At 50.2% G+C, this 20,516-nt stretch overlaps 3 protein-coding genes across 8 annotated transcripts; all 3 read right to left on the bottom strand.

Moving 5' to 3' along the window:
- Positions 1-22: 22 nt before the first annotated feature.
- Positions 23-3,977, bottom strand: ccdc28b (coiled-coil domain containing 28B). 4 transcript variants are annotated; one of them, XM_023790938.2, is made up of 6 exons: positions 3,700-3,977; positions 2,518-2,806; positions 2,155-2,324; positions 1,671-1,825; positions 1,419-1,441; positions 23-1,262 (listed from the first exon to the last, which is right to left on the bottom strand). In XM_023790938.2, the coding sequence occupies exons 2-6, from the start codon at positions 2,751-2,753 to the stop codon at positions 1,196-1,198; spliced, it is 651 nt and encodes a 216-aa protein (XP_023646706.1). In that variant the 5' UTR covers positions 2,754-2,806; positions 3,700-3,977; the 3' UTR covers positions 23-1,195. The 4 variants fall into 4 exon arrangements, with proteins under 4 accessions (XP_023646706.1, XP_023646708.1, XP_023646707.1 ...); XM_023790940.2 differs by having other exon boundaries at positions 23-1,266; positions 3,700-3,968; XM_023790939.2 differs by lacking the exon at positions 3,700-3,977 and adding an exon at positions 3,502-3,662.
- Positions 3,978-6,977: 3,000 nt separating this feature from the next.
- Positions 6,978-16,852, bottom strand: tmem39b (transmembrane protein 39B). 3 transcript variants are annotated; one of them, XM_023790927.2, is made up of 13 exons: positions 16,792-16,852; positions 15,227-15,299; positions 14,877-14,981; positions 12,563-12,688; positions 11,859-11,954; positions 9,579-9,763; positions 9,171-9,390; positions 8,980-9,063; positions 8,742-8,896; positions 8,174-8,483; positions 7,887-8,074; positions 7,575-7,695; positions 6,978-7,334 (listed from the first exon to the last, which is right to left on the bottom strand). In XM_023790927.2, the coding sequence occupies exons 6-13, from the start codon at positions 9,707-9,709 to the stop codon at positions 7,101-7,103; spliced, it is 1,443 nt and encodes a 480-aa protein (XP_023646695.1). In that variant the 5' UTR covers positions 9,710-9,763; positions 11,859-11,954; positions 12,563-12,688; positions 14,877-14,981; positions 15,227-15,299; positions 16,792-16,852; the 3' UTR covers positions 6,978-7,100. The 3 variants fall into 3 exon arrangements, with proteins under 3 accessions (XP_023646695.1, XP_023646698.1, XP_023646696.1); XM_023790930.2 differs by lacking the exon at positions 11,859-11,954; XM_023790928.2 differs by lacking the exons at positions 11,859-11,954; positions 12,563-12,688; positions 14,877-14,981; positions 15,227-15,299; positions 16,792-16,852 and adding an exon at positions 10,331-11,844.
- On the bottom strand, positions 16,052-19,626 carry LOC111833038 (KH domain-containing, RNA-binding, signal transduction-associated protein 1). Its single transcript, XM_072698872.1, has 9 exons — positions 19,449-19,626; positions 18,508-18,629; positions 18,232-18,348; positions 18,014-18,160; positions 17,802-17,935; positions 17,553-17,721; positions 17,270-17,340; positions 17,066-17,124; positions 16,052-16,973 (listed from the first exon to the last, which is right to left on the bottom strand). The coding sequence occupies exons 1-9, from the start codon at positions 19,540-19,542 to the stop codon at positions 16,855-16,857; spliced, it is 1,032 nt and encodes a 343-aa protein (XP_072554973.1). The 5' UTR covers positions 19,543-19,626; the 3' UTR covers positions 16,052-16,854.
- Positions 19,627-20,516: the final 890 nt, after the last annotated feature.

The following is a 20,516-nucleotide window of genomic DNA, read 5'->3' as shown; positions in this document are numbered from 1 at the left end:
CCCCCCCCCCCCACCCCCACCCCCCCCCCCAACTATCTCAAAGTAGGAACACTGCTGTGAAAAGGTGTCAGAACAGAAGGGAATTACTGAAGACTTAGTTTTCTCGCTGTTGCTGGAGGTTTGTCGTTTGTTCCTTGAAATAGCTTGTTAATAATATGCTTCGTTTCCAGCATTAGCACTGCTGAGAAATCAGGGTAACGAGATAGCAGGCCCAAGTCCCAGGAACGGCACTTCACCTCCAGGAAGGAATGTAACCGGAATCCCGTCAGCAGAGATGCTGAGCTGCACTGCGCGGCAGAACTCTGAGATGCAGCTAAACGCATAATAACAGCATTTGATGGATGCAACATGTGTTACTGTGCTACTGGATGATGAACCTGATCAGAAGCGGCTTTTCTATTTCCTGTCAATAAAAACCAAGGGGGCTTCGGTGGTTAATGCAGCCCTGGCAGACCCGGTGTGAGAAGCCTCTTCCGTTTCAAGACGCTCAAGTGATCTCATGAGAGTTTCTCAGAAAAGATCTAGGGCACATTAGCAGCATCATGGCAATATGTGTGCTCACGCACTGAAAGCTGATCCCACTTAAGGTATGTGCAGCCCCACAAAGAAATGGTGGGATGGAAGGAAAGAGAGAAGGATGGAGCAGATACAAAGTAAGGGACGGAAGATGGGAAAAGAAGGTGAGGCAGAAAAAGAAATGACAACACCCCCCAGCCAACGAAGCCTCAGAGCACCGGCCACTGCGTTGCTTTTGGAGTATAGCAGATGCTGGACTCCTGACAGGCCCTGTTGTGTGGAGCCCACTGACACCCATCCTGCTGTGCTGCTGCAATGCTAGTGGACAGCGCCCCCACCTGCAATGCTAGTGGACAGGGCCCCCACCTGCAATGCTAATGGATGCCTGGGTTCCTCTCTGCACTGGGCTGTACAGTCCGCCTGGCTGAAGACTTTCCCAGTTTTCTACAAGTACTTCCACATTTAACCATGTTACAGTAAAGGTCAGAGCTGTGTACTTACACAACACAGAATTCTATACTTGGAGAGAAAAGGAGCTCATCGCATGAGGATGTGTGCTTGGTCCTGTGTCTGGCTGCATTCCCAAAGCAGCCAATCACAGCTGCAGTCACTTCATCACTTGGACAGTCACATGACTGTCTATAGCCAACAGTCTTCCTTGTGGGACTGCGCCTTCCCATCAGCTGTATGCTTCCTCATGGGTTGGAGGTCTTGGGCAGGTCCTGGTTCTCAGCCAAGTGTAACTTCTGTCTGGAAATGTCCATGTTAAGGTTAAGTAATAGCAAACCCAAGAAAGACATATCTTTATGACAGATGAACAAAATGCACCAGCCTCACTCAAGGCTTGACAGTTATTAGTGAGTCTTCTGATGTAAGCTCACATTTCTCACTGCCAAGGATACATGGAGTTGCTGAGCTCTTCCAGCTGCGGACAGAACACCAGGAGGAGCAAGTCACTGAGGGAACGCTTGGGCATACACTGCAGACACAGCCTCCAGCTAACACCACTTACCCATTCAGCACCCCAGCAGAGCATGGTGACACTCATGTTGCTATGGGGACTAGGCGAACCCACAATCTTTGCATTATTAGCACAATGCTGTACTTGTTGAGCTACAGGAACAGCACGTGGCGGCTAAGGGCACAGATCTTACATTGGACAGCAGGTGTTCTAAGTTGTGATCGGAGACAGACTTCCTCTGGTCTTCAGACAGCTCCTCCACGTGACTGTCGAGGCTGAAGTGCAGTCTGGCTAGCTTCTCCTGCATCTCCCGCACATGCTCTAGCTGCTCAAAGGAGCACACTTTACCTGGGGGGCAGATAGACGGGAATGGCTACAGAAGGCCACAAAGACACCCGCTTCATCACGACTCACACATGCCACATGCTCCTTCCTAATGTCCCGGTTAAGTTGAGACCCTCAGGGCTGTGAAGGTGCCATCTTAAGTGACAAAGGTCATGAAGTATGACAGACTCTCAGGTGCTCAGGTTTGCTGTTTATTTCTGTCTCTCTCTGACTGACATCTCCAGCGGGATCTCATCAGTCCTGGATGAGACCCGCCCCCCCACACCGAAAGTCTGAACACTGCAGATTCCCCCTCCCCCAAAGGCCTCAGCATTAAAGATCCCCCCCCTCACCAAAGGCCTGCAGCTTCCCGGAGTGGAAGTCGTTGAGGAGGTTGAGCAGCCCCCCCTCCATCTCGCGCACATCAGACACATCTGTGAGGAACGAGTGCTGCAGGGGGGACGACTGCGCCGCCCTGCTGGGGCCAGCAGGGAATGGCACCCTGGGCCTCTCCTTGTGTTGCCTGCAGGAGGTCAAGTGTAAGGAGGGGGGGTTACTGCCAGCACAAGCCCCTGCCTCTGACTGGTTTTACAAGCAGAGGTACATGGAAAACTAAATACAGCAGATATACGCGACATTAAATACAAAATTCACATGCAAAGCATTTAAGTCCCAACGTAAGCATGGCCCAGGCTGTCCACGACAGCTCAGCTTACCTGGTGGTCTTTGGGGGGGGGACAGTCGCACTGAGCCCTTCTTTAGACTGTCCAGAAGCTGCCACCGATCTCTTGACCTTGCCCCGGGGCTTGGGGGAGGGTGGCTGGGGCAGGCCGAGGGAGAAGCTCGTGCTCTTACTGGCCGGGAGCACAGAGAGCTTGCGGGGGTTGACGGGGGGTGGGGGCGGCTGTGGCAGCGACACTTTGGGGCTCCTCTTCTTCCGCTTGTCTTCCATGAGTCAGTCTGTCCACACAGTGGTGAGTGAAAGGAGAGGCGCCTCCTGCTGGTCTGGAAAACAACAACAAGGGACAGAAAGGAAGTCAGACACAGCTCTGTAACAGACATGCATTTCAGGTTGCCCAACTGGACTCCTCCTCACATCATGTGCATTTTTAACAACCCCACGGAAAAGAAGGATAGGCTGCCCTCCTCTGGCCAAGCGCGGGCACCCACCCCATCCTCGGTTGAGGGCGAAACTTTTACACGGCAGTCCGAGCAGTGAAATGAAACAAGTGTTAGAACCACGAAAAAGATTCAGTGAGCACAGCTCAGAGATCCCGGGATATGCTGCATTAAATGCATTATATGCATATTTATTAATAAATTTTGCGCATTCGTATTTATCTATAAAATGTATAGTAACAAAATAACAGTAAAAATCGAGCGTTACTGAGTGTGACGGGCATCGCTGCTCACATATTCATAGCAGGGACGAGCAGAAGCGGCTGGGGGGGGGGGGGGCTCTGAGCTCCTGTCTCTTTTATACAGACGTGCCCCTGTTCTGAGTTCCGAGTGTCCCTTTTCGAATTTTACCGAACCACAGTCCCCCATGTCCCAACTCCAGTCGACAACATTTACCGTGAACCTCCCCCGTCGAGCACCCGCCCCCAGTCTCTGAATGGTACATATCGATCGATAAACATGTCTGCTGTGTTTTATTAAGCGGTTATTATTATTACATTAAAATTATACATATATCATACCTGAAAAATCAAACGTGTGTCGGTAAGATCCTGCGACTCACCACACGGTGCTGCCCGTGCTGGTTAGCAGCGTTAACAATAAACTGTTTGTTTTTCTGCAGCACAAAAAGCTTCGCGATCGCTACCGAGAAGGGGGACGCGCGGCCGCGGCGGTGCGCGCTCCGGTGTCCGTGTCGGTGCCCGTGCCCGTGTCCTTACCCTTGCGGTTACGTCTTTTAGCGCCGTGTGTTGTCCCAGCGCCGCTTTCGGACCCCGTAGTGTCCATAGGGTAGTGTCGCCCCGCTCCGCCTCGGCGCTCACTGATGGCCGGTGGGCCGGACAGTGGCCGCTGTTTTTAAAGAGACAGAGCAGCGATTCTGGTAGCTGCTCCCTCCACTATGGCCCAATCCCATTTCTCCTCCCTTAGCCCTACCACTAGATTTCGAGGGCTCTCCCTTCCGAAGTTGACTTCACAGTTCGTAGCCACAAGGGGTAGGGCTTGAAATCTTTACCTAGGAATCGGGACACCACTCGTTTACGTCATCAGTCGATCATTGCACATATGTTTCACACCTGCGACTTTGCATTTGTTTGTAACAATGCCGGTTCAGGGTATGGCGTTGCTCCCCGGGCGCTGAATTAGCTGCCCCCTGCTATGTCACGAAAGTCACATATGGGTTAAATGCATAGGACACATTTAGTTGTTGCGCACTCTGTGCTGTGGTGTGTTAACAATGACCACTGATCACCTAATTCTTTGAATGCTCTCTCTTTCTCTGAATAAATACGTTCTTAATTATTCGACGGTTTTGTGAAACTCATCCCTGCTCGGTTCTTTTTCTATAAATACTACAGAGATACTGCTCTGTCTCTACGCACGGAATTAGCGATTTTCAGAAAATTGTTCTTGGAAAAATTCAACCTACATTCACTTACATTAAACTAAGATATTCCGCTAAGAATTAGTTTTTTTTGCAAGCGTATTTATAAAGATGTATTTCATTTATGAGCTTCTTTTGTGTTACATGTAAATGCATACTACAAGGCTGTATGTCAGCCTACCGGACACGTAAGGTACATTGCAGGGCTGTATGTCAGCCTACCGGACACTTAAGGTACACTGCAGGGCTGCATGTCAGCCTACCGGACGCTTAAGGTGCACTGCAAGGCTGTATTTCAGCTTACCATTCAGCTACCAGTGCATGACTTGATACATTATAAGTGGTATAAAAAATAAATGCACATGAACACTAATCGGAACCGAGCAACAGTAAGCCAGTAATCCTGGTAGCACTAAAGGTACTGTGTCAATAACACAGAGTAATTGCAATGAACAAGACTGATATCAGAGCAGAGCTTGTTTATCTTAACTAACCCTTTAAGATTTAGCATAGTCTAACAGAAATTTAAGTTAAACAGACATTATGCACAGTAGCATTACTTATACAGAAAGAAAACATTTCCTTTTCCTTAATGTTATAACATTATTTAAAACTCAAACATTAATTAGCAGAGGGTGTTGTTTTTCCCATTTAATCAACATAATTACAAAAATAAGTTTTTAAATAGTACGCATTATCGATTCAAATGTAGAAGACCATCATACTGAATTTGTACTGAAAATGTACAAATCCACCATACTGAATAAACAAAAAAAATGCTACCAGCACCACAATGGACTGTGATTCTGTCAGTCACTGTGTCAGGGCAGCCACATGGGGGCACTCAAAGTCCAGATCTCTCCTTACCTGTTCTGATCCGCAGCATTACCCAACATGTCCACACTGCCTGTTTTATTGAAATAAAGGGGCCTGCAAACCTGATGCAGTTACACTACCTGTCAAGAGTAATGGGCCAAAATCCCAGCACTTTATTGTAAGTACAGAAGGCTGCCCAAAATGTATGCTGCCTGGAGCCCTCAATCTATCAAGATGTCCAGCACACCCTGCCACATGTGACGTCGCCACTACCAATGACGACCGTGCATCCAGCTCGCCGTTCTGCCTGTGTCATATTACTTGTATGACCCGCTCCCTGCCTTCTGGCTGCCTGGCGATTAGAGGGAGTGGTGGCACCGGCTTGTTATCTCCCCCCTGCTCCCCGTTTGTGTTTCAGATTTAACTGTATTTGACTCTCCCTGCCGGCCCCTGGAGGATGGGCTCCCCCTTTGAGTCTGGTCCCTCCCAAGGTTTCTTCCTTCTAGGGAGTTTTTCCTTGCCACTGTCGCCTATGGCTTACTCACTAGGGGCTTTGGGTGGGGATGCTGTAAAGCGCTTTGGGACAATGTAATGTTGTGATAATGCGCTATACAAAAATAAATTTGTTGTTGTTGTTTATCTCAAGTTATATTGTTTAAAGGCAATGCTACCAAATACTTACAAAGTGTATGCAAGTTTCTGAACCACTGGAATTGTGATGTAATCAATTAACAGGGAAATAATCTGTTCATAAACAATTGTTGGGGAAAAGACCTGCGTCATACACAAAGTAGATGTCCTAACCGATTTGCCTAAACTATAACTTGCTAACATGAAATCTATGGAGTGGTTAAAAATTTATTTTAATGACTCCAACCAAAGTGTATATAATCTTCCGACTTCAATTGGAGGTGTGGAGACTGAGCTATGTTGTCGGACAGCAAAACATTTTTTACATGGGCAGTGTGTTAAAACGGGGACATATTGTTATATTTGTTATTTCTTGGATCTCAGCCTCAAACCGGGATGTCTGGTGTCTGCCTTTGTGAGCCAGAGCGCATCATAAACCTAACATAACCGCCATTTATAGCCTTTTAAATCAGAGCACCGCTTCCGAGCTTGTCCCGACCTAAACCAAACCGCGATTATACCGCTTTATATCTAAATGTGGGCTACAAATACATCCGCACCGCTGTATATTGCAAACTTGTGTTTTGTAACGCCGCGCGCACTACCCCGTGACGACCTTCTCCCTTCAGGAAGACGTCAACCCCGGAAGCGATACAACGCAAAACAACGGCAGCCGAAAGAGATCAAACTTCATGTCGTCGCCATTCAAGGTGTTTCTCCCGAGTCGCCAAATGCTCTTTTAAATGGCAAAGGATCAAAACGCGCACTACAACACCTTCCATATATTTACATTTCGTTGCTTTTGCACTTACTTTAAGCCTTATAACCAGGAAGTTAGAATACTCACCCTTCTGACTCTTGTTTAGTAATTTAAACAGAAATTTCTACCCTGTATCTCATAACCTTTGCATCCATTACCCACTACCGGTAATACGTATTCAAATGCTTACGTGTTTTCCGAGTAAATGCACGACCGTCACATTAGGGGGCTTTGGCAAAAATATTTAGGTTAATAAGAATGGTACTTACATTTCATACACGACTGGGGTGTTGTGTTAAGTACTGCAACATGAAACATTTGCTCAATATCCCCTCTTGTTCAGTGAGTCAGACTGACTAAGCTGAGGTCAAACCACCAGAATTAGTGACAAGGAGAAAAGGAGGACAACATTAAAGAATACAAAAATATGATTCTTTATAAGATCCAAAACAAAAACACAAAAATGCAAGTGTAAAAAAAAATGACGACAAAGCTCCTATGCCAACTGGCTGGCCAAGGCAGAGTGGAGCAGCTTAAGTGGCCTTGGGATCCGCAGAGCTGTGTGAGTAGGAGTAAGCTTTGCCAAGGACGATTCTGTCCCTCAGCAGCTTGAAGAACGCATAGTAGTTACTAAAGAGAATCAGTGCCAGTGATATGGTCTGGTGCCATTTCTCTGAGCAGATCAGGGAGTACAGCTGGTAGAAGATCATGGCCCCCTCCAGGATGATGAGGATGTTCAAAATCCTCAGAGGCTTGTTGAAGAAAAACTGCAGAAGGAAAAGAATAAGCGAGAGACTTAACTGCCTTCAGCCTAAAAAAAAAAACTCAGGTAGGAGAAGCTACAGCCAAGCATGTTACAGGTTACACTGCTGGACTGAAGTGTGCATGGTTTAGGAGGCAAACAGGCGTCAGCCCCCCCCCCCCCCCCCCCCCCCGATCAGGGGAGCCCCCCTCCCCCGCACCCGATCAGGCGAGCCCCCTCCCTCCCCCGCCCTGGCAGCACTCACATAGAAGCGGTAGTGTGAGACGTCTGAAGGCACAGCCACATTGTAGTGGCCCATGGCCTTGTACACGTTCTTGTTGTGTTTCACCAGCACACCCTGTGGCCACATGTATTCCTCTGTCCACCTGCAGGGGGGGGACAGAGAGGTAGGGAGGGACTCTTAGGAATGACAAAAGGGAGCATGTGGGTAGGAGCACACAAAGGAGACCACAGGAGGCTCAGCAGGAGAAGACAGCAGGGGGGGGGGACCATCCTGACCATCAGAATACAAGGCTGACTGCAGTATAACGGTGTGCAAGCAGGCTGCACTACCTACACGTGCTGCAGGACGTTGGAGCAGAGTGCGGGGTCCACCCTCTGCCAGCAGCCCAGGTGGGCAGCCGCCTTGTGCAGTAGGTCGCAGTAGCGGGGGGGCAGCAGGTGTCGCATGAGGATGACGGATGTGCTGATGGCCACCAGAAGGAACAGCTCACAGGACCAGCGCTTGTCCACATACTGCGTGCTCTGTGGGGCAGGATAGAGGACGGGTCACACAGCCACCCCTCTCAGTGAGCCCTGCCCATGCACCTCGAGGAACAGGACCGGTTTGGGGGGGCTACATACCTTAAGAAACCAGACGGGCACAAAGGCCACATAGTAGGCGCTCAGCATGGAGCTGAGCAGCACGTCCTTCATCCTCCAGTTGAAGTCCATCTTAAGGTACTCGACCTCCTTCCGGACCAGGTCTGGGGACAGGCAGCAGGCGTGCGTGGGCGTGGCCTGCACCCCGTACAGCTGGCTCGTGTGCTGCTTCCAGGTGTCTTTCAGGATGCTCAGGTAGTCTCGCCCCCCAACGCTGGTGCCCGATGACAGCGAGCCGCCGCCTCGGCGCATGTCGCAGCTCAGCCGGAAGAAGGGGATGTACATGCCAAAGCTGCCGAGAAGAGGGGCATCGGGCGCAGAGTCAGCCAGGGCCCGCAGCCCACAGCAGCCAAACCCCAAGGGCTCCTTCGCACACTCACACATTACAGTGCTGCACTTACACTTCAGAGTTCAGTGCAAGACCAGCCATTTGCACATAGGAGCTGCAGCCATTCTGAAACTGTGGCCCATCCCTCACCTCTACAGCTAAAGCTGACATTGCCCAGCTGCTGGTGTTAAACAGGAATCGCCCCGGAAGAGCCCCACTTACGGGTAGCAGAGGAAGAGCAAGCTTAGGGCGGAATACGTCCTGAAAAGATGGATGAAGCAGCGGCAGAGACTCCAGCCCGTGAGCGTGAGAACGGCGAAGCGGCCCATCACCAGCACCACGGAGTGGGGGAAGGATAACTTGCCGCTCTGAGAGGCCTGGTGGGGGAGGGGAGGTTAAGGTCACACTTTCCTTACGTGTCACAGAACTCATCGGCCACAGAGCCTCCTCAAACACTGACCTCTTTCACCACAGCAGCAATGAGGCGACGCGCCAGCACGATGACAGTGAAGACCAGCATGTTGTAATCGATGAGATGGAAGTTCTGAAGAGCAGCAGGCAATTGTTGGTCACACAGTCCAGATTGGCCCCCACACACACACACACACACACACACACACACTCTCTGCGGCCCGGCAGCACAGTACTCACCAGAGAGGTGTGTGAGGGTGGGTGTGAGGGCGGATACCACCACACCGTCCGGTAGATATTGATGTAGTGGACGAAGAGGGCGATCAGGTGGCACAGGAGCAGGTGCAGTTCAAACAGCAGGTGGCGCTCCATTGATAGATCTGGAATCTTATAGTGCTTGAGAGGCACCACGGTCTGGGCCGCCAATGGGGGACTGCTCATGCCAGTGCCAGAGCTGCTCCTAAGCACAAAACCCGCATGTCCAAAAGGAGCTCGATACCTGATACCGCGTAAATCAAAGCCACCTGACACCGTCCACTGTGGTGGTCAGCGAGGATGTCACGGGCAGGCATCTGGGCAGGCTGGGGGGCCCGACAGGCACCACCGGAGACTGACAAAGGCTGCGAAGCGGCCGGCATCCCCTCTCACCTGGTCCGCGACCGCACACCCGTCATTGGCGAGCTGCTGGAGTGGCCGCCGTTGCCCACGGAGCCGGACTCGCCTCCCAGAGGCGAGCGGCAGTACGAGGTGCGGTTGCCCCCTCTGCGTCCGCCCGCCATGCCAGGTGCCGGCGCGTCCGTCAAGCTGCAAGTGCAGGTTAGCTGCTCCACCACCTGGCCGGGCGACAGAGATCAGGCCCCGTCAGAGCGCCATGTCATTGGCTCGGTTCGGCCCGAGATCCGCGGGTCAGCGCCGCTCAGTACCGAGCCCTTCCCGCCCTGTCGGAGATCTCAGAGCTGAACTACACAGGGACTGGCTAACTGGCACTACAGTGGGAAGCTAGACTGCATTACCCAGTGAAGCTAGCTAGCACTACCACTACCCAGGGAAGCTAGTTAAGATTACCTTGGGAAGCTAGCTAGCACTACCACTACTCTGGAAAGCTAGTTAGCAATAACAAGGAAGCTAGCTAGCACTACCACTACCCTGGGAAGCTAGCTAGCACTACCTCAGGAAGCTAGCTAACATTACCCCGGGAAGCTAACTGGCCCTACTCAGAGACGCTAACAAACACCCGTCGTGCAACGACGCCAGGGTCCGGACAGCCTCCGACCGACAGGAGCAGTTTTATTGTAACGATAAAGCGGCGACACGGCCGCCTGACGTCCGATGCGAAGCGTCTCTCGGACAATAACGCAAAAAGAAGCCGACAGCGCGGTGTCGCACGGAGGGCAGCCTACCACAGGGATCCCTCCGGCGGCGCCACGCTTCCAGAAGCGGCTATTTAGGCGATGGGCTATTCCAGGTGAAGAGCGCGCCTCCCACAGCGCACGCGGAGACAAAATATGCTGCGGTGTAGAGACGGGAACGCCCGTCGGGAGCGCGCGCTTTTAAAGGGACCTCGGCATCGTCAGGTAGCAAGACAGAAGTTAAATCACCAACGTCTATGAAATTCACCTAAGGAATAACTACATAGCAAATAACTAAAAAAAAACAACAATAAGTTGTACTGGTGGACGGGGGCGGTTGCAGTGAGTTTGAGAGGGTAACTAGACACCGGATTAATCCACTGCCCAAAAAAAAACAGAAAAGGTCATCACACAATACTACATTTAATTTTGGTGTGTCGGTGCAAAATACCATGGATTGCAAAATAATTATATCATCACCAAGCCCATGAGGAAGATCGTTATCCCTAGTTGCTCCAATGGGCCGGGCAGATTCTGCTCTCTGATGCCCATTTGTACATAGGTTTGGATAAAATCAGAGCTGAGCTTCACTGACCAGTCCGGCTCTTCACACAGACACCTGCAGATACACAGCTAGACAGCAAAAGATCAAAAGAACATCATGATTGCTGTCATAGGGTTGTTCCATATCCCCATCGGGCGGACGCCACACTCGGACACTGCGAGGCCCGAGCTGGTCCCCTGGGCCCCGCCTCAGGTGGAGGTCACCCTGGCGTACCGAGTCCCAGGGAACAAGCTGGGAAGAGATGGAAGAAGATGGAAGAGATGGCACCAGGACACACTATGGCAAGCCAGTGGAAGTAGTGTGATGCTCTGGGCAATGGTCTGCTGGGAAACCTTGGGTCCTGACCTTCATGTGGATGTCACTTTGACACGTACCGCCTACCTAAACATTGTGGCAGACCAAGTACACCCCTTCATGGCAACGGTATTCCGGTTTAGGGTGTTGACTTGACAAGGCAAGTTTAGTTATATAGTACAATTCAGACGCAAGGCAATTCAAAGTGCTTCACAAAGGTAAAACCCTAATAATTAGGCCTTCGAACTCTCCAGATCTCAGTTCAATCGTCCATCTGTGGGATGTTCTGGACAAAGAAGTCCAATCTCACCACTTACAGGAGTTACAGGATCTGCTGCTAACCTCTTCCTGCCAGATACATTAACCCTTAGTGTCTCGTGGAGACCATGCCTGGATGGGTCAGGGATGTTTGGGTGGCAGGAGTGGGACCTACACAATATTAGGCAGGGGTCTTAATGTTATGTCTGCGGTGTATATTTATCCAAAGAACCATTCTGACATTCTAATGTTACTGAAGGCTAATGTCTGTGACGTGAGGTTATTTATCACCATTAGGCTGAGGTGGTACAGGGGTGCGTTTCCCAAAGCCCCCAGTGGCAGCTTATATGGCTGGAACCGTTCAGTTTCATGGTTCGATGCTTCTGGGAAACGCTGTGGAACGATTTCTGAGGGAAATAAGGGTGCGGTAGCCTAGGTGGGGGCTTAGAGGCATTCACTTACATTTTAGGCCTTAGGCAAGAAGATCAATGTCTGCACATACAGCCCTTGTGCTGTGCTGAAGCTGCTGGTGCAGAAGGTGTTTGCTCATACCTGCGACTTTGCCAGGAGAGAGAAGCCTCTTTACACAGGGCAAGCTGAAGCTGCTTTAATACTTATATTAGCTGATTGTATTTCATTTAAGGAAACGACAATTCTGGAATATGAATATAATGGGTGTGTTTCAGGCTGATTGTATTAGTCATTCATGTGTCAGCAGTGTCTTTGGCGACTGGGGAGATTGGAGTAGTTCTTAGTATAGTTTTAAAGTATATAAGCTGTCCGGTGTCCCTCGGCCTATAGTTTTACAGTATATAAGCTGTCCGGTGTCCCTAGGCCAATAGTTTTACAGTATATAAGCTGTCCGGTGTCCCTAGGCCAATAGTTTTACAGTATATAAGCTGTCCGGTGTCCCTAGGCCATTAGTTTTACAGTATATAAGCTGTCCGGTGTCCCTAGGCCAATAGTTTTACAGTATATAAGCTGTCCGGTGTCCCTAGGCCTATAGTTTTACAGTATATAAGCTGTCCGGTGTCCCTAGGCCTATAGTTTTACAGTATATAAGCTGTCCGGTGTCCCTAGGCCAATAGTTTTACAGTATATAAGCTGTCCGGTGTCCATAAGCCTATAGTGTTAAAGTATATAAGCTGTCCATTTGTTTTGTTCACCTTTTTTGGGATGGTTATACTCCGCAAAGAGAGACCTTATCTTCTGAGACAACTTCCAGGTATTATCTTTGTCTGCCAAATTGTTCATAGATGAAGTGGAGGATGATTATCTTCCACAACGTAGCCCTAGGAGAACAGGGGGATAACAAACACTATTACCAATCTGAGATACTGACATTGAGCAGAGTCTTCTGTGATGCCTGGAACCTGCTTTTGTTTAGCTAAACAAATTGATACTAAAGTCAAAAAATATGAAACCCCAAGTTCAGATTCATTATAAACACATTATGAACTGCTCAGCTTGCTGGGTGGAGTTCTCTGTAAAACTTGCATGATGAAACAGCATAAAATCATTTGTTCACTGAGATGCAAAATAGTGTTGTTGTTACAATGCTATAAACAAGGTTATGACTATATGAACGTTTGCCTAGACTGATGTGGTAGTATTGTAGCTACGTGTGACTTTATTTTACAGTCTAAAATAAAGTACAGTACAGTAATCATTACTAAGTAATATGTACTGTACATAAGGGTATGTGCTATACTGTTACATGACCAGCTTCACCACAAATGAGTAATGTGTCATGCTATGCCATCACTAGGCAACAGGAATTTTTCAGCTCCATTATCATCTTAAGGGACCACTGCCATACATGCGATCCATTGCTGACCGAAGTCATTTTGTTTGACTCCAAAGATGATGTTAGTTGTGTCTGAGCAATTGCAGTGCCTCACTGTAATCCAGCCAATCAGAGCAGAGCTCATCGATATATTAATAAGGCCACCAAAAATTCATTTTTTTTGTTCATTCAATTTTTAAAATATACAGAACAAGCTTATAGATTAGACATTTATAAGCACGTGGATTGATATGATGAACAGAGACACCAACTGTGAGGTCACAATTATTGGGCTTTTTTAAGAAACTTAAGACACTTGGCTGCTGTGACATTTTGCAATGGTATGTATCGATAAAGCCTGCCGATGCAATGGCCAAAGCCAGCTACACAATAAGGGCATGCACATGAGACAAGACTAGACAATAGCTAATTAATATACACACACTCACCAGCAATTGGACAGGGGCGTGAATTACTTAGGCTACATTCTAAAATTTTTATTGTAAATAATTTGTATCCATAACATTGTTTATGAAAGTACTTACATCCACACTGAAACAAGCGAAAACGTTTATGATTTAGCTGTTAGCGTATGTGCATCAACAGTGAGGGGTAAACAAGCTGCTCTTTGAAGACATGCAGCAGTTACACGGTTTATTTATCTGCATACAGGTCAGTAACAGGGAAAGTGCCACTGAAAGTGGATCCTCCATATTCACCATGTTGGAATACTGGTCTCCCCGGCTATCCGAAAGTGGAGCGTTCCCGTGAAACCTTTCCTAAGCCAAAATCAAGTAAAGTGAATAAATAATTAACATTAATCTATATGGGAAATTTTTTGAGTGTTCCTAGACCCAAAAAATAACTTACCAAATCACCAAATAACACATAAAACCTAAAATAAACACTGACATGTAAAGCACGTGTCCGTCGTTGACTGCAATAGTGCTGTCGTATATGACTGTATGTCTATGACGATGGTTGGCCCTCAAATTTTTCCATTAGTGAAAATACTCAATGACGAAAAACAGAGTATACCGGCTGACAAGCAGCCTGAAAATGGCCCACAAACACCCAGGAGACCCCTGTCACACGGCTGAGCCAGATGGCCCCAAATGAAAGCCCCCCCCCAAATCAGTAGTGCTTCAGCTCTTATGCAGTCTTAGTGTGTCACACCTATGGGTGCGAATAGAGAACCAGTTCCACCTGAAAGCATCCCCTGGAACCACAGGCCTCACAGTCGGCTGGGTCGGCATTTAAACGTCAAGGTGCGATCGGTCGAGAGGAAGAGAAGCAGGTAGGTCACAGCTAACATTATTCAGATAATGAAGAACAGTATTTTAAGTCAAAATTATTCTTTAGAAAAATAAGTTATCAGTCCGTTTTATATTTATTTTCCAGGTTGCATCCTGTTTAACAAAGCAGCTCTGCGATTTATTTTAATATGTTAAAATGTTAGCCAGACAATCTACACTGTTCAGACAGATAAAACTGCTACATTAACCCTGAAAACCTATGTAAGCTTTTATTTTCCAATGGTGAATCGGACTGATAAGTAGAATTGATAATAGCATCAGTTTTGATAAAAACCTATTAATTCCCATCCCTAGTCATGACGGTCAGAATTCAGCCGAGCTGGTGAGCAGCACCAGTCCTGCACAGCGGCCACTTGGAACCCGGTCACCCAGACTTACCAGAGCTGGGTGCGACTGCTTCCTTTATGCCTCTATCCATGACGTGTCTGGACATCTTCCACCCTCTGAGCCGCTCAGTTCCATGACATCATGCCAGCCTGTGTCCTGCCAGTAAGGGGTCAGCACATGGTATGAGCCAATCGGCCTGCATAGCACAGCTCACTGCAGACATGCAGAACAATCTGTGGGCCAGTTCACCATGGAGCCACTGGAGGCCGGCCCTGGGCCCTCTCTTCTACCACAGTCTCCCTGGGGGATGGCAGTCTGACCCCCACCACCCCCAAAAACACGAGTGGCCTTAGAGAGGCACCTCTAACTCTGGGCACTGTCCTTCAGTGCCACCAACCTACCAGAGAGGGAGAGCGCAGATCTCTCCTCGGGAACAGCTGTGGTCCAGTGGGACTCTCTCACCTTACAGAACTCCTGCAAGAAACAGACGAGGTAAAAGCAACTCTAAACCAACACCAGCGGAGGCAGGAAGGAGATTCAACTCCAGGCCCGTTTAACATCCCCCAAACGTGAAGGCAACATGTAACTCTCAAAATCAATGAGGTAAAGCAGTTTTTTTTATCCCTCAATATGGCTTTCCATCATGTTCTGAGGTAAATATGTAAAAATATTAGCAGTTGTTTATTTTGGAGACAGATAACAGTAATTCACTTTTACTTCAGTATTTTTGAAGTCACTGATCACATACAGTCAGTATTAATGATACAGTGAGTGACAGACTTGGGCTTAAAAAGGCTCCTTTCTTCATTGTACCAAAACCAGCCAACATGACAGTGTAGAGGGTAGGAGGCTGAACTGAATGCTGTTCGGGATCGTGGTTTCAGAATGACAGAACTGCTCATGAAATGAAAACACCATCACCTTCACCGTGGCTCGTACTCAAGCACACAGGGTTACCAGAGAGGCTGTGACCCCCAGATGATTTCTTTAGAGAGGATGGGAAACGTATGTTTAAATGTGCTGAGGATGATCTTATGCAAAAGTCTCACTACTCATTTTGGAGTTGGTTTGTCTTCCTTTATATACTAAGTCTTTAAACTACATATAAATGTTTAAACTCGATATTGGCTGTTTGACCTTCTTGAGAAGCTGCTGAAGGTAAATTATTTAAATTTGAAAAAGCCATTTTTTGGTTATTTTATGGTAACAGACAGAAACGTACCAAGTTTAGTTTGATAGAAAAAAAACTAGGCTTTATTGACAAGCGGCTGCAAAACATTTTGGGACAGGTTTAGTGCCTTATTTAGACAGGTTTACAGAGGCAGGGCTCTGCTTTGTGGAGAGAGTACATGGGGTGTTTGTACAGAGCCTGGCACCAAGCTGCAGAAACGTCATTATCGAGAGGGACAGTCGCAAACCTCTGCAGAGCTGTAAGACGGCATGAGCCGCCTGGGCCAAACAGAGTCCGAGCAGAGAGAGGCGGCTTCCAGGCCCCTTTCGGGGCACCACGTCTCCAGCCTCTACAGGGCTAAACTTAAAAACTTCAACATAAAGCAAAACTTACGAAGAGACTTTTTTATACCAGCAGTAGAAGTGTTTAAGACTAAATTCCCCCCACATAGTTCTTTCCCAGTCAGTTTGATTTGTCTATTATATACGAAATTAACATTTACTTTTGAAATTTTAAGATGCAGCATAAGTGGGAATCTGTAACTTTTAGTAAATAATTTTTGTAAAGCAACATTTTATTTAACAGTATGCTGAACTACACAGTGAAGATTTTTGTTTTTCAAAGATTAAATGTTTAACCAACCACTAATTACTTTTTTACTCAGACTGAATAAATAGCAACGAATGGAGTACATTTTTAAATGCTGGCTAACTACAAATTAGAAGGATTGACACATAATTAATTAAATTAAATTAAAAGTCTCCAGCATGGGGGGGGGGGGGCATGGACAATTACTTTGAAGCGGCTGATAAAAGCAAGAGCTGTGGTGGGGTGCGGTTGCCAGGGCGACGTGGTGTGTCAGTATCGGCCATACGGATGATCCCTGTAGGAGCCCTTGGCAGGACGTGCTGGGCCTGTTGTGCCAGGGGGCACCGCCGCCCACGTCCCGTTCCAGTCGTCCTGGGCTGCAGACAGATCTGGGGGTTTTGGGGGGCACAGACATTGCCAGAGTTACAACTGAGGAAAGCTCACGGGCACGGGGCCAGTCACGGGCACGGGGCCATCTTACCGTAAGTCTGATATGGCTCCTGTGTCTCTCCGTGACCATAATCAAAGTACTCTGTTTCCCTGGCAACAGACAGAGACCAGGCCTGTCAGGCAACCTGAAACGCCATGGGCTCATAACCCCCCGGTTCAATCAGTACCCATCATAACCATATGGAGCCAATCAAACTCTTCAGAGTGTAGAAACAAGGTAGCAGAGCACATTTACCCCGGAGCCGACTGGCTGTAGTAGTGGTCATAGCTGTCATAGGTGGGCTCTGCATAGCTCTCCTCATAGGCCTGCAAGCAACATCACAGGCATTAAGGCAAGGAGCAGCTGAGAGTTAAACACAGACAAGGACACAACATGGAATTAGGGAGCAAGCAGAGGAAAACCGAAACGCAGCCAAAAAGCCCGACCACACCCAGGCAGCATGTGGCGCCGTTGCTCAGGCCCCAACAGTCTGCGGTGTTGCCGGTGATGGATATCAGCTAGGCCACGGCAAACTCACATAGCCCTCGTAAGCCTCCAGCTCTGGGGGGCCCGTGTGCACGGGAAGGGGCAGCATCCGCTGGGTTGGCCCCAGAGGCCGACTTCTTGCAGCCACCGCCCCTCTGGCTGCTGGTCCTCTAGATGCGCCCCCGCGTTGGGCTACACTGCGAGCAGGCAAACCGCGGCCCCTGGGAGAAGAGCAGACCACAGCTGGTCAGTCACCATGGCAACCTTCTCTTTCAGGCGGAGCTCAATCGGGGGGCCTCACCTGGCTAACGGCAAAAGGGGTCCTCTGCCACGGACAAAGGGGGTCCCTCGAACCCTAGTCACAGGCTCCTGAGCCCCATTCAGGAAGCCCCTTTGAACCAACTGCTCCTGGCAAGGATCACCCTTTGTGTCCTGCTTAAGAGACAGAAAAAAGCAAACGGGACTAAAATGCCCCGTTCCAGAATGCTGGGGGATAGGGGCGGAGCTACTCACGGGTACGAGGAACTTCTTGACCTGCTCCAAGGCACGGGCCATGCGAAGGTAGGCCTCAGGTACAGGCGCAGACACCTCGACGAACACATGGAGCTCCATGGAGAGGTGTGCGTACTTGGCTTCACCACATTTACGCAGCTGCTCCTCCTGCAGGAAGAGGAACAACCTCAAGCGAGTGCCATGGTGACAGACAACTGGCCAGGAGAGGGAAGGCTCACCTTGGATTTATCCCGCATGGAGCCCTTCCCCAGGATGGAGATCTTGGCCCCCGTCTCCTCCTGCAGGCGCTTAATGGTATTTCCCTGAGGACCGAGGATCTTCCCCACGAAGTTAAACTGAGGGTAGAGTGTCTGCATCAGGTGCTGCTCCTGTTGCCCCTGAAAATCACAGGCCCACCCCCTCACACCACCCCAGACCGGCTTTGCCCCCATCACCCCTGGAGTCCCAGGCTGGCTGCTCAGCCAGCTCCATTACCACGGGCTGCGTGCCCTCACCTTTGGATGCTGCTTGACTGGAATGAGGACTCGCTCCTTCAGCTTCACGTTCTTGGTGGCAAACAGGTCCAGGTAGGCATTGTCCCCTTGCTTTGACTCACCTTTCTGAATCCTGTCTATCTCTGATTAAAAAAGAGAAAAATCCATTGTTTGTGTGTATGGGTCTTCAGTAATTCCATTCTGCCTTACGACACGCCAAGAAACAGCTGCCAGTATGAGTACACATCAGCCAGCCCGGGAGAGGAGATGGCTGCGCTTGAGCAGCGCCAGCAGCCCTTGAGCCTGCGGGTGAAATGACTGCGCCAGTGACCTACAATCAGAAGCCCCAAGGGCTGGTTTTCCATCTCAGGATAGGAAGATTGTGCCAGTAACTGAGGGACGCCCATTTTGAATGACACGACTAGTGGGTTTGGATCTTATAGAAGGATGCAGTCCGCATGTCAAGCACAGCACCAAAAAGTCAACCTCAACGATGCTGGACTGAGCAAATGCTGTGAATACATGCTGACAGAGCAGGGACAGACGGGCAGCAGGGGGCACGGGCTGACAGAGCAGGGACAGACGGGCAGCGGGGGCACGGGCTGAGAGAGCAGGGACAGGCGGGCAGCGCGGGGCATGGACTGGCACTCGCTTGAGGTTCCTCCTCTTCCTGCAGGAGGAGCAGCTGCGTAAATGTGGTGAAGCCAACCCGAGATGCTACAGAGTATTTCAGGTCATTAATGCCATGGTTCGGAGCACAGCGCCCTGGGGGATGACCAGGCCCGCGGACTCCGACCGACAGCCAGAGAAAACGCAGCTAACAAGTGGGCTAAACAAGACGCATAGAAGTGACTAATCGTGTAATCCGAGGAGCCAAAAGCCGAACTAAGAGGTGGAGGGCACGGCGGGTCGAGCGGAGCGCGCCTTTCGCCGCGCGCCGGATCTTGCGAACCAGCCTTTACCTGCGGATATAAGGTTCGTAACGTGAGTAAAGGAGGCGTCCAGACTGTCCTTCTCTGCTAGAAGCTCTGGTAAATATTTGCTTTCGCTCTCCATTTTGTGAAGGGCAGCGGGGGCACGGGCTGACAGAGCAGGGACAGACGGGCAGCGCGGGGCACGGGCTGAGAGAGCAGGGACAGACGGGCAGCGCGGGGCACGGGCTGAGAGAGCAGGGACAGACGGGCAGCGGGGGGCACGGGCTGACAGAGCAGGGACAGACGGGCAGCGGGGGCCACGGGCTGACAGAGCAGGGACAGACGGGCAGCGGGGGCCACGGGCTGACAGAGCAGGGACAGACGGGCAGCGGGGGCCACGGGCTGACAGAGCAGGGACAGACGGGCAGCGGGGGCCACGGGCTGACAGAGCAGGGACAGACGGGCAGCGGGGGCCACGGGCTGACAGAGCAGGGACAGACGGGCAGCGGGGGCCACGGGCTGACAGAGCAGGGACAGACGGGCAGCGGGGGCCACGGGCTGACAGAGCAGGGACAGACGGGCAGCGGGGGCCACGGGCTGACAGAGCAGGGACAGACGGGCAGCGGGGGCCACGGGCTGACAGAGCAGGGACAGACGGGCAGCGGGGGGCACGGGCTGACAGAGCAGGGACAGACGGGCAGCGGGGGGCACGGGCTGACAGAGCAGGGACAGACAGGCAGCGGGGGGCACGGGCTGACAGAGCAGGGACAGACGGGCAGCGGGGGGCACGGGCTGACAGAGCAGGGACAGACGGGCAGCGCGGGGCACGGAATGACATAACAGGGACAGACGGACAAACATTACATTACGGACCATCCTAGACCGCTGAAACCACCCAGAGCCAGAGAAGCCCCAGCGCATCAATATCAAGCCAACTCAGTTCACTGAAGACATCCTCCAGGAGGCAGTGTGGCTGTCTGAGGGTGGTGCTGCTCTTCACAGGACTCGGCCAGGCTGTAACACACCAACCCGAGATGCTACAGAGTATTTCAGGTCATTAATGCCATGGTTCGGAGCACAGCGACCTGGGGGATGACACTTCCGCGTGCGACCACG

Source organism: Paramormyrops kingsleyae, chromosome 14, assembly GCF_048594095.1.
Source record: "Paramormyrops kingsleyae isolate MSU_618 chromosome 14, PKINGS_0.4, whole genome shotgun sequence".
Classification (NCBI taxonomy): domain Eukaryota; kingdom Metazoa; phylum Chordata; class Actinopteri; order Osteoglossiformes; family Mormyridae; genus Paramormyrops; species Paramormyrops kingsleyae.
This window is presented reverse-complemented; position numbering and strand designations above follow the sequence as displayed.

Bases quoted from the DNA above. Each gene is read 5' to 3' on its own strand.
- LOC111833038 (XM_072698872.1), bottom strand. From the start codon at position 19,542: ATGGAGAGCGAAAGCAAATATTTACCAGAGCTTCTAGCAGAGAAGGAC. The intron at 18,161-18,231 runs GTGAGCCTTCCC...CTCTTCCTGCAG, and splicing joins CCATGCGGGATAAATCCAAG to GAGGAGCAGCTGCGTAAATG. The intron at 16,974-17,065 runs GTAAGATGGCCC...CAAAACCCCCAG, and splicing joins GGAGCCATATCAGACTTACG to ATCTGTCTGCAGCCCAGGAC.
- tmem39b (XM_023790927.2), bottom strand. From the start codon at position 9,709: ATGGCGGGCGGACGCAGAGGGGGCAACCGCACCTCGTACTGCCGCTCG. The intron at 8,484-8,741 runs GTAAGTGGGGCT...TCTTCTCGGCAG, and splicing joins TTGCTCTTCCTCTGCTACCC to CTTTGGCATGTACATCCCCT. The intron at 7,696-7,886 runs GTAGGTAGTGCA...CCCCCCCTGCAG, and splicing joins TCCAACGTCCTGCAGCACGT to GTGGACAGAGGAATACATGT.
- ccdc28b (XM_023790938.2), bottom strand. From the start codon at position 2,753: ATGGAAGACAAGCGGAAGAAGAGGAGCCCCAAAGTGTCGCTGCCACAG. The intron at 1,442-1,670 runs GTAAGATCTGTG...TTCTGTCCGCAG, and splicing joins TAGAACACCTGCTGTCCAAT to CTGGAAGAGCTCAGCAACTC. The intron at 1,263-1,418 runs GTATCCTTGGCA...ATTTCCAGACAG, and splicing joins GAAGAGCTCAGCAACTCCAT to AAGTTACACTTGGCTGAGAA.